At 47.9% G+C, this 12,859-nt stretch overlaps 1 protein-coding gene across 1 annotated transcript in view; it reads right to left on the reverse strand.

Moving 5' to 3' along the window:
* Positions 1-12,271, reverse strand: part of pogzb (pogo transposable element derived with ZNF domain b) — a 29,601-nt gene extending 17,330 nt beyond the window's left edge. Inside the window, exons 1-9 of the mRNA XM_056444648.1 lie at positions 12,075-12,271; positions 2,963-3,057; positions 2,629-2,703; positions 2,212-2,534; positions 1,859-1,900; positions 1,291-1,375; positions 1,041-1,196; positions 862-969; positions 452-668 (exon numbers count right to left, since the gene is read on the reverse strand). Of these exons, the coding sequence (XP_056300623.1) occupies positions 452-668; positions 862-969; positions 1,041-1,196; positions 1,291-1,375; positions 1,859-1,900; positions 2,212-2,534; positions 2,629-2,703; positions 2,963-3,053 (1,097 nt within the window). The 5' untranslated portion in view covers positions 3,054-3,057; positions 12,075-12,271. The remainder of the gene's footprint in view (positions 1-451; positions 669-861; positions 970-1,040; positions 1,197-1,290; positions 1,376-1,858; positions 1,901-2,211; positions 2,535-2,628; positions 2,704-2,962; positions 3,058-12,074) is intronic.
* Positions 12,272-12,859: the final 588 nt, after the last annotated feature.

Consider the following 12,859-nt stretch of genomic DNA (forward strand, 5'->3'; position numbering starts at 1 on the left):
CTGCCTCGGTGGTCTACGGGCCTCGGTGGTCTACGGGGCCTCGGTGGTCTACGGGCCTCGGTGGTCTACGGGGCCTCGGTGGTCTACGGGCCTCGGTGGTCTACGGGCCTCGGTGGTCTACGGGGCCTCGGTGGTCTACGGGTCTCGGTGGTCTACGGGCCTCGGTGGTCTCTGGGCCTCGGTGGTCACGGGCCTCGGTGGTCTCTGACGGCCTCAGTGGGCCTCGGTGGTCTACGGGCCTCGGTGGTCTACGGGGCCTCGGTGGTCTACGGGCCTCGGTGGTCTCACGGTCTCTGGTCTCGGTGGTCTACGGGTCTCGGTGGTCTACGGGCCTCGGTGGTCTACGGGCCTCGGTGGTCTACGGGGCCTCGGTGGTCTACGGGGCCTCGGTGGTCTACGGGGCCTCGGTGGTCTACGGGCCTCGGTGGTCTACGGGGCCTCGGTGGTCTACGGGCCTCGGTGGTGCTTGTGGACCCACCTCAGGTTGTTCTGGGCCAGGTACGGGCAGACCTGGCAGGTGAAGGTGGAGGTCTTGGTCCCCAGTGGGAGGGGCTTCCTCAGACCCGGGTCCCCCTCAAAGGTCCCGTAGTAGAACTCCTCCACGGTCATCACCACCCGGGGGGGGTCGGAGGTCGGCAGGGTGGTGAGCGAGGGGGCGGGGCCAGGAGCTGCGGGACACAGGTGGGCGTTTGGACCGCGTGTCAACAGGTGATCCTCATTGGCCCCGCCCACAAGCTCTGATCATTTACAAGTTAAATAAGTTTGAATCAAACTGGTTGAACTTGTAGAATAAAACATTTGATAAACACTCAAATGAAGCCCTGAGTAACCGATCATTATCTAATCAATAACGTCTCGTACCGCTGCTGAAGATCCTGGTGTTGCCATTGGCCGATCCAGAAGGGAGGGCGGGGGAAACCGCCAGCCTCAGGGCGGTGGCTCCGCCCACCTGGGTCGCCTGAAGATTAACTGGAGGAGAGCAAATCAATAATCAATACCTCAGGAATCAATGGGCTGTGATCAGATGAGGCGTGACGGACCGGGTCCTGGCGTGCCGGTGCGGAAGGTCAGCGTGGCGGGCAGCTGCATGGCGGTGAAGGCGGAGCCTCGAGAGGGGGCGGGGCCTAGTCTGGTCTGGACCACCTGGCCCTGGGACACGCCCACGCTGGGCCGGATCAGCTGACCCAGAGATGGCGCTGTAGAGAGAGGGGGGGGGGGGGGGCAGCAGTGATGAGCGGCCCGATCAATGACGAGGTCATCTCATTGATTAGGTATTGATTAGAGTCCTACACTGGATCAGGGTGAGGGGCTGGACCGTCTGACCCGGCTGCAGGTTCAGCAGCAGAGGAGCGCCGCGGTTCATCACCGGGAAGCCCTGCAGGAGACATGACCTCACATGACCTCACATGACCTCACATGACCCCACATGACCTCACATGACCTCACTGACATGACCTCACATGACCCCACATGACCTCAGATGACCTCACATGACCCCACATGACCTCACATGACCTCAGATGACCTCACATGACCTCACATGACCCCACATGACCTCAGATGACCCCACATGACCTCAGGTGACCCCACATGACCTCAGATGACCCCACATGACCTCAGATGACCTCACATGACCTCAGGTGACCCCACATGACCTCAGATGACCTCAGATGACCTCACATGACCTCAGATGACCCCACATGACCTCACATGACCTCAGATGACTGGCTGGTTATCTTCCATATTGATCATTAATATCGGGGTGTTGTTCCACCACGTTCGTCCCCGTCTAGACAGGAAGTCGGCGGTAAAGCAGGAAGGCCCGCCTCCGGCCTCATTTGATTGGCTCATTTCTCACCTGGCAGATCACCGTGGTACCTGACGCCGAACACCTGACCTGCTGTTGTTGGAGACAAGAGATCAACTGTTATCAAAGCTCCGCCTCCAGATCCAAGAACTACTTCCTGTTTGGATCCATTGAGACGAGCTCCTACCCTGCTGGGTGTGTGTGTGTGTGTGTATGTGTGTTCTATTGGTAAGCGGGATAGTGACATTAAAAGCTGCATTTGAAGACATCAATAGAAACTGCAAATTATTATATATATTAAAATTATTACAATATTTAATGAGATTTATTTAATAAATAGAAAAAAATTCCAGATTTGACTGTTAGACAGAACGGACCAATGAGAGGTGCGTTTGTTTTGTTACCTGTGTGGTGAGGAGGATGGGTGTGGCGTGGCGCGTCCCGGGGCCCGCCGGGAGGAGGAACGTCCCGCCCGTCGTCTGCGTCAGGAAGAGGGGCGGGCCCTGAGCTATCAGGGGCGGGGCCTGAGCCCTTAGGGGCGGGGCCAAAGCCAGTTTGGAGGACGGGGCAAGGCGGGAGAGGGCGGAGGTGATGACAGAGGGATGAAGAGGAGGAGTAGGAAGAAAAGGAGGAAGAAGAGGAGGAGGAGTAGGAAGAAGAGGAGGAAGAGTAGGAAGAAGAGGAGGACTCGGCCTCACAGAGGAGCAGACGATCTTTATGAGAGAAGCTGAGGGACGAGGAAAAGTAAAGTCAAGCCCCGCCCCAAACGAGTCAATCAACCAATCAATCAACCAACTAATCAATCAATCAATCAATCACACCTTTCTGAGCTGTGATTGGTGGAGTCCTGGGGGGTGGAGTCTCAGAGGCTGGAAGAGGGGATGGAGAATCCTCCACTAGAGACAGAGAGGTGGAGGAGTGATGTAAGACCTGTCACTCACCTGTAGCCCCGCCCCTAAAGCGCCCCTGCTTCATGGTGTGACTCTACAGACCATCATGTCCTAAATGATGATGTCATGCTGTATAGAAGAAGACTTGAAACTAGAGACTGAGACATGAACTCTCCTCGTTCATAAACAGAAATATTTAAAATAATAGAGTTGAGTGATATTTTTAGGGCCCTTGGACCCTAACTCGTGTGTGTGTGTGTCTCACCTGGCTCCATGAAGTCCACCTCATCTTCATCCACCTGTTGCCATGGTTCCAGCTCCTCTTCATCACACTCCATAAACAACTGTGTCTCCATGTTGCTGTGGAAACAAAAGACCTCTGACCTTTGACCTCTGGACTAAAGTAATACATGTCGTACACAGGGTGCAGCGAGCTGTGTTATAATCATGTAATCTAAAGTCATACATGTCTAACACAGGGTGCAGCGAGCTGTGTTATAATCATGTAATCTAAAGTCATACATGTCTAACACAGGGTGCAGTGAGCTGTGTTATAATCATGTAATCTAAAGTCATACATGTCTAACACAGGGTGCAGCGAGCTGTGTTATAATCATGTAATCTAAAGTCATACATGTCTAACACAGGGTGCAGTGAGCTGTGTTATAATCATGTAATCTAAAGTCATACATGTCTAACACAGGGGTGCAGCGAGCTGTGTTATAATCATGTAATCTAAAGTCATACATGTAACACAGGGTGCAGTGAGCTGTGTTATAATCATGTAATCTAAAGTCACATGTCTAACACAGGGTGCAGTGATCATGTAATCTAAAGTCATACATGTCTAACACAGGGTGCAGTGAGCTGTGTTATAATCATGTAATCTAAAGTCATACATGTCTAACACAGGGTGCAGTGAGCTGTGTTATAATCATGTAATCTAAAGTCATACATGTCTAACACAGGGTGCAGTGAGCTGTGTTATAATCATGCATCTAAGTCATACATGTCTAACACAGGGTGCAGTGAGCTGTGTTATAATCATGTAATCTAAAGTCATACATGTCTAACACAGGGTGCAGCGAGCTGTGTTATAATCATGTAATCTAAAGTCATACATGTCTAACACAGGGTGCAGTGAGCTGTGTTATAATCATGTAATCTAAAGTCATACATGTCTAACACAGGGTGCAGTGAGCTGTGTTTGTAATCTAAAGTCATACATGTCTAACACAGGGTGCAGTGAGCTGTGTTATAATCATGTAATCTAAAAGTCATACATGTCTAACACAGAGTGGCGAGCTGTGTTATAATCATGTAATCTAAAGTCATACATGTCCTAACACGTGACTCTGATAAGCTCACAGATTGCGTCTTGCATTCACCGACATATTGCTGGAGATCCTGACCTCCGTTCATATCCATTTGGCGATTACGATTGTATAAAATGAGCAGCGCGCATCACAGCCACGGAGGAAGAAATACATTTTAAAAAGTTTTTTAAAGATCGCCCGACCTAGTTTCGATCTCTGTCGCGCAAAATGAGCTGCACTCTAAGCGGCGCGGTCCTGTCTGCGCCACCAGATATTAGTTTCAGCGCCAAGTAATTTATATATTCAGCATTCGTCCATCTTTTGTTTCATGGAACGGTTTATGGCGGAGGATCTGAAACAACTAGTTTCCCTTGTTGGGATATTTACACAGAAACATGTTTAGCGATGCTTGTTACTTAGCGCAACAGCCACACAATACCGACAACAACTAATTGACTTTCGTGGCAGTATATAATGACGATGGTACTGTGAACAGAATTGAAAACAGTACGAACACTGAACAACAGGAAGAATGGAATAAGCAATGTTCCATCTACAAAGCAATGAAGACTTGTATTGCCAGACTCTGAAGCCATGTCACATCTATTTCTGATTGTACAAGTGAGCTACACATCACATGAAGAAACACATATTTTATAAAGATAGCATCCTTGTTTAAAATAATATTGATAAGCTGTATTGACATAATTCAAGGTTTGAACTATTGCTGCACAGCTGTCACATCTTGCAATCACAATTCCAATCAAACAGGACATAATTGTAACATCTGTATAAAAGAGCTGTGTCAGACAAACAAGCGGAGGGAAAAAAAGACAAGAAGCTGATGGATCACTTATGGTGCAAGAATTGCTTCAGTTCAGCTAACAAATGCATTTCCCTTCATTTCCAAAAAAATGATGTCTGAATGTATTAATAAAAGCATCACAAAACATGTTTAGGTATTTGAATATCAGCAAGGTAACTAATTGTTTCAGGTTGCTTATAGGCAAACTGTTCCACTTGACACTTTATACGGTTGTGGCATGTGGATGAATATCAAAATTGCTTGGCTTGCAGTTAATATCTAGTGGCGTGGTGCATAGACTGCTTGGCTTCAAGTCGCCATTTTGCTTGAAGGAGATTGAAACCAGGTGGTTGCGATCTTTTTATAAAATATGTTTCTTCATGTGTGATGTGGTGCTCACTTGTACAATCGTAAGCAGATGTCATGTGGCTTCCAGCTCTGGCAATATTACGTGTTTTGTGGATGGAAAATTACTAGTATCCACTTCTGTTGGTCCCCTGTTGCAATGTTCAATCTCTGTTCAAGCAACATGCATTCTATACTTCCAAACAAATTGTTGTCTAAAAAATTTGCATTGTATAGATAAGCATCAGAAGACTGTTTGGAAGATGAAGTATCGCAAATACCAATTGTTTCTTTTTCCCACCCTTTTTTCATGAAAATTTCTTTTTGGGTAATTTTAAAATACTTCCTTCAAAAAAATTTTAAAAATGGGGGTAAAAAACCCCCCCCTGACGCCAATTTTGTTTAAAAAGAAGAAACCCAGGTTGGGGAAATTTTTTTTTCCTTTAGTGTAGTTACCCGTACAAACGAATTTAAAAGGACAAAAAGGGGTTAAAAACTCCAGCAATTAATTTCAATTTTTTTTTGGGGAAATTTTTTTATCCTTTTCCCTTTTATGTTCCAATTTTTAAAAATTTATTAAATTATTGGTACTTAAAAACTAATTTTGTTTTTTTCTTTTAAATTTTAAATTTTGCAAAGGGAAAAAAAGTCTTTTCCCCATTTTAAAAAGGTTTCTCCTTTTCTACGAAAAAAAAGAGAAAACGGATGGAAAACCCCCTGGGGTATGGTGGGTTTCTTGTGAGAGGATTTTCCCTAAAAAGGCCACAACAGCAAAAAATATGAAAAAAAATCTCCATTGGCCTTTTGGGAAATTTTTTTTCCCAAAAGGGAAATTTCTTTCCCCCAAATCCTCTATGCCACCGAAACTAAAATATTCCCTTAAAACCAAACCCGGAAAAACATTTAAATTAAAGGAAATCCTGGAAAACTTAATTTTTGAAAACATAAACCTGGAAGAATCCCCCACAGGGCCTGGAGGAGAATTTACTGGCGGAGAAACACATTTCCTGCAGGTTTTAAAACCCAACTTTCTGCTTCGTAATAAAATTAGACCCAAAGGGGGTGAAATAGAACATCTCCCCACGGGTTGAAACTGAAATTTGAACAGGGTGGAAGTGAAAATTTGATCGGGGTTAAACAAAATTATGCAACCCCCTTAACAGCAATTATAAAATGTAATAAAATTATAAGGGGTAAACGCCATTTTGCATGGGCCCGTGGTGTTACCCCACAGGGTTAAGTAAAAATCACCCATCACCTGATGAAATGCTTCCCAACTGACATTACTGCCATAGCTGTGAAGCTAGACACACTCTACCTGCATCAGGGCCTGTGAAGCTAGACACACTCTACCTGCACCAGGGCCTGTGAAGCTAGACCAAACTACCTGCATCACGGCCTGTGAAGCTAGGACACCTATCACAAGCTGTGAAGCTAGTAAAACTCTACCTGGCGATCAGGCATGTGAAGCTAGACAACTCCTGCACATTGGGCCTGTGAAGATAGACCACTCTTGCATCGGGCTGTGAATAGACACACTCTACCTGCATGTCAGGGCCCTGTACTAATCTAAATACCTGCACCATGGCCTGTGAAGCTAGAACACTCTACCTGCATCAGGGCCTGTGAACTAGACACATCTACCTGCATCAGGCTGTGAAGCTAGCACACTCTACCTGCATCACTGTAAGCTAGACAATCTACCTGCACAGGGCCTGTGAAGCTAGCACTCTACCTGATAGGGCCTGTGAAGCTAGCACACTCTACCCGAATCAGGGCCTGTGTATCTGACTTACTTTTTTCCCACTCATAGGGCCTGTTTACTAGTACCTCTACCCGACATCAGGGCCCATGAAACTTGACACACTCTACCTGCCATCAGGGCCTGTGAAGCTAGACACACTCTACCTGAAACATCAGGGCCTGTGGCTAGAACACCACCTGCCCAGGCCTGAAGCAGACACACTCTACCTGGAACATCAGGGCCTGAAGCAGCACACTCTACCTGGGCATCAGGGCCTTGGGTAGCACACTCTACCTGCCCATCATGGCCTGGAAGCTAGACACACGCTACCTGACATCAGGGCCTGTGGAGCAGCAATGGAAGCTACTCGAACAACCACGGTGACCAAGATCAAGCGTCCATTGGCCATGTTGGCGAACTCTTTTCTTTGGTCGGGTGAAAGTTTCTTCCTACCGGATGAAGTGCCTCTTATGCCGACCGAAAGCTACGGAGATATTGGCCTTCAACAACTCACCAACCTCAGGAAACACATTGAGGTAAATTAAGATTAATCCAATGAGCCGCAACGTTAATGTTTAGTCACCATAAACCTGTTAAGATATCTAGCAGTGTTGTCCTCAGGATTGGAGTAAGTTATATCTTTGGCAGGAGAGGGGGGGAAACAGTCTGATTGTCCTCCGCATGTTGTATGTTAGGCTAACGTTCGCTAGCTATCGTCAATTAAATGAGACAATTAGCGTGAGTGGAGGAGACGGATCTCTAGCGAGTTAATGAGCTGAAGAAGTGTTGACAGTTGTGAGAATTTGTTCATTTGAGTCGTCTTAGCTATAATATAATGCTAATCATTACAGCATTATTATCATTATTTGTATTAATATTATAAGAGTGACGGTCCAGTAATGGCGACGATATTGATTTGGGACTGTTGTTGTGTTTAACTACAGAGATACAAGTACATATTCACAAATCAACTCTGGATGCACGGACAGTGCATGAAACTAAATGTATAAACTTCAAATTAAAACAAACTATTTTGTACAAAACTTTAGGTTGGGGTCATGACATGTTAGGAAGTGTTATTAATTCTATCATGTCTATAATACTCTCACTTTATTTCAGGAATGGACTACATCAAGCAGCACATGGAAGAACCCTCCCTGCAGCTAGGTGATGCCACCAGGTCCAGTTCATCTGATGAAGAGGACTTCTTCTTCTTCATCTCAAGCACGTGACAGCAAACAGCTGGATGGAGCGTGGATCACGTTGACTTGCTGAAATGCTTCCCAACTGTGTGCTGCTGTCTGTGAAGCTAGACACACTCTACCTGCACCATCAGGGCCTGTGAAGCTAGACACACTCTACCTGCATCAGGGCCTGTGAAGCTAGACACACTCTACCTGCATCAGGGCCTGTGAAGCTAGACACACTCTACCTGCACCATCAGGGCCTGTGAAGCTAGACACACTCTACCTGCACCATCAGGGCCTGTGAAGCTAGACACACTCTACCTGCACCATCAGGGCCTGTGAAGCTAGACACACTCTACCTGCACCAGGGCCTGTGAAGCTAGACACACTCTACCTGCATCAGGGCCTGTGAAGCTAGACACACTCTACCTGCATCAGGGCCTGTGAAGCTAGACACACTCTACCTGCATCAGGGCCTGTGAAGCTAGACACACTCTACCTGCATCAGGGTCTGTGAAGCTAGACACACTCTACCTGCATCATCAGGGCCTGTGAAGCTAGACACACTCTACCTGCACCAGGGCCTGTGAAGCTAGACACACTCTACCTGCATCAGGGCCTGTGAAGCTAGACACACTCTACCTGCACCATCAGGGCCTGTGAAGCTAGACACACTCTACCTGCATCAGGGCCTGTGAAGCTAGACACACTCTACCTGCACCATCAGGGCCTGTGAAGCTAGACACACTCTACCTGCATCAGGGCCTGTGAAGCTAGACACACTCTACCTGCACCATCAGGGCCTGTGAAGCTAGACACACTCTACCTGCATCAGGGCCTGTGAAGCTAGACACACTCTACCTGCACCATCAGGGCCTGTGAAGCTAGACACACTCTACCTGCATCAGGGCCTGTGAAGCTAGACACACTCTACCTGCATCAGGGCCTGTGAAGCTAGACACACTCTACCTGCACCATCAGGGCCTGTGAAGCTAGACACACTCTACCTGCATCAGGGCCTGTGAAGCTAGACACACTCTACCTGCACCAGGGCCTGTGAAGCTAGACACACTCTACCTGCATCAGGGCCTGTGAAGCTGGACACACTCTACCTGCATCAGGGCCTGTGAAGCTAGACACACTCTACCTGCATCAGGGCCTGTGAAGCTAGACACACTCTACCTGCACCAGGGCCTGTGAAGCTAGACACACTCTACCTGCACCATCAGGGCCTGTGAAGCTAGACACACTCTACCTGCACCAGGGCCTGTGAAGCTAGACACACTCTACCTGCATCAGGGCCTGTGAAGCTAGACACACTCTACCTGCACCATCAGGGTCTGTGAAGCTAGACACACTCTACCTGCACCAGGGCCTGTGAAGCTAGACACACTCTACCTGCACCAGGGTCTGTGAAGCTAGACACACTCTACCTGCATCAGGGCCTGTGAAGCTAGACACACTCTACCTGCACCAGGGCCTGTGAAGCTAGACACACTCTACCTGCATCAGGGTCTGTGAAGCTAGACACACTCTACCTGCATCAGGGCCTGTGAAGCTAGACACTCTACCTGCACCAGGGTCTGTGAAGCTAGACACACTCTACCTGCATCAGGGCCTGTGAAGCTAGACACACTCTACCTGCACCAGGGCCTGTGAAGCTAGACACACTCTACCTGCATCAGGGCCTGTGAAGCTAGACACACTCTACCTGCACCATCAGGGCCTGTGAAGCTAGACACACTCTACCTGCACCAGGGTCTGTGAAGCTAGACACACTCTACCTGCACCATCAGGGCCTGTGAAGCTAGACACACTCTACCTGCACCAGGGCCTGTGAAGCTAGACACACTCTACCTGCACCATCAGGGCCTGTGAAGCTAGACACACTCTACCTGCATCAGGGCCTGTGAAGCTAGACACACTCTACCTGCACCAGGGCCTGTGAAGCTAGACACACTCTACCTGCATCAGGGCCTGTGAAGCTAGACACACTCTACCTGCACCAGGGCCTGTGAAGCTAGACACACTCTACCTGCACCAGGGCCTGTGAAGCTAGACACACTCTACCTGCACCAGGGCCTGTGAAGCTAGACACACTCTACCTGCACCATCAGGGCCTGTGAAGCTAGACACACTCTACCTGCACCATCAGGGCCTGTGAAGCTAGACACACTCTACCTGCATCAGGGCCTGTGAAGCTAGACACACTCTACCTGCACCATCAGGGCCTGTGAAGCTAGACACACTCTACCTGCACCATCAGGGTCTGTGAAGCTAGACACACTCTACCTGCATCAGGGCCTGTGAAGCTAGACACACTCTACCTGCATCAGGGCCTGTGAAGCTAGACACACTCTACCTGCACCATCAGGGCCTGTGAAGCTAGACACACTCTACCTGCATCAGGGCCTGTGAAGCTAGACACACTCTACCTGCATCAGGGCCTGTGAAGCTAGACACACTCTACCTGCACCATCAGGGCCTGTGAAGCTAGACACACTCTACCTGCACCATCAGGGCCTGTGAAGCTAGACACACTCTACCTGCATCAGGGCCTGTGAAGCTAGACACACTCTACCTGCATCAGGGCCTGTGAAGCTAGACACACTCTACCTGCACCAGGGGCCTGTGAAGCTAGACACACTCTACCTGCATCAGGGCCTGTGAAGCTAGACACACTCTACCTGCACCATCAGGGCCTGTGAAGCTAGACACACTCTACCTGCATCAGGGCCTGTGAAGCTAGACACACTCTACCTGCACCAGGGCCTGTGAAGCTAGACACACTCTACCTGCATCAGGGCCTGTGAAGCTAGACACACTCTACCTGCACCATCAGGGCCTGTGAAGCTAGACACACTCTACCTGCACCAGGTGAACGGCTCTTCAGCATCGCAGGACTCGTCTTCAGCCCCAGAAGAACGACACTGACATCTGTCCATTTTGAAAATCAACTTCTTTTGAAGATGAACAATACATTTAAAGTGATGATTTTGGTTGTTACTTTTGGTTCTGCTTTTTTCTGTGTTAATCGTGTTTTTATATTTTAGTAATTTTATAGTATTCATATATTGCTAAGTTCATCCGAGCTCATACTCCTTGTTCATGGCGGCCACAGCACCCAAACAAATAAACTTCATAATTCTCAAAATTCTGACCCTTTGTTTTTTTTATTAACAGCATTTACTTTTACTTTCAATACTTAAGTACATTTAATATCAGAAAATTACTTTTGATACTTAAGGACAAAAAAAATCAGATACTTTTACTCAAATAGTATTCTCATAGGTGACTTTTACTTTTACTTGAGTAATTTTCCAGTCAAGTATCTTTACTTTTACTCAAGTATGACTTTTGGGTACTTTATACACCACTGGTATGTGTGGCTGTTGCGTTGCGAACAAGCATCGCTAAACATGTTTCAAAGTGTAAATATCCGAACAAGGAAACCAGTTGTTTCAGATCCCCTCCGCCAAACTGTTCCCATGAAACAAAAGATGTGATGTAATGGTTGAATATATAAATTACTTGAATTGAAATTAATATCTGGTGGCGCAGCGCACAGACTGCGCGGCTTAGAGTGCAGCTTCATTTTGCGTGACAGAGATCGAAACCAGGTCGGGCGATCTTTTTTTTATTTTATTTTTTTAATGTATTTCTTCCTCCGTGGCTGTGATGCACTGCTCACTTATACAATCGTAATCGCCGAAATGGATATGAACGGAGGCTTGAAGATCTCCAGCAATATGTTTGTGAATGTGTGACAAAGCTGGTGAGCGGACAGAGCCCCGCTGCAGATGTGAAGAGAACACAACGCACGCGCAGGGAAACCAGTAGGTCTGAAAACCAGTCGGGGTGGAACACCGGCAGCAACAAGCTGTTCACAACGAGCGCCCCCTAAATGTAGCTGCCGGGGCAGCAGAGCGGACTTGCATCGTTGACCCGGACCGGACCGGACCGGACCGTGCTGCTCTTACCTTCTCCTGGAGCTGGACAGGTTCGCACGGTTCTTCTTCAGGCGCGTTCCGGTTCGGTCAGGGGGCGGGTCTTCCGGCTGCTGTTGGTGTCATAGCCGCGGATTGGTCCGTAGCGACATCACGTCACTTCCCGCCCAGCCAGCGCGGTCTCTCATTGGTCGATGAGGGTTCCCTCCAACTGCATCATAGAGCGGGTTTTCAGGCTGGGGCTGGGGGGTTAAAGACCTCCGGGGGGGCCGAGGGGTTCCGGCAAACCGGTAAACAACAACACAAATAACAAACTAACAAACAACCGGAGGGAGCGGCGCCAACTGCCACGCCACTGTCTCGGGGCAGGACGCCATTTTTGTTTTGTGGTTTGGCGACGGGGCGGAGCTACAGAGTGACGTCACAATATGAAAACTCACTTACGGGATGAAGTGACGCAGTGATTTATGTAACTATAAAACACAAACATTTAAATATTTAGTTAAGGCCATTGAAATCAGTCAATGTAACAACGTGCTTAACTCAAGTACCCTTGTTAGCATCTTGAGCCTCTAAAGACACGCCCCCTAAACTACCATCATGAAGGTAAACAAACAACATGGCTGCCATGAAGAGGTTGCTGAGAATCAGAATCAGTTTTATTGGCCAAGTAAGTTTGCACAAACAAGGAATTTGAGTCGGTAAAGTGTCTCAGTGCTTACACAAAATATACATTACAACACAATACAGAACAAACAAAACAAACAGTGCAGTACAGAACAAACAGTGCAACGGTCTAAGAAGTTTTAGAAAGTGAC

This window comes from Pseudoliparis swirei, chromosome 22, assembly GCF_029220125.1.
Source record: "Pseudoliparis swirei isolate HS2019 ecotype Mariana Trench chromosome 22, NWPU_hadal_v1, whole genome shotgun sequence".
Lineage (NCBI taxonomy): Eukaryota > Metazoa > Chordata > Actinopteri > Perciformes > Liparidae > Pseudoliparis > Pseudoliparis swirei.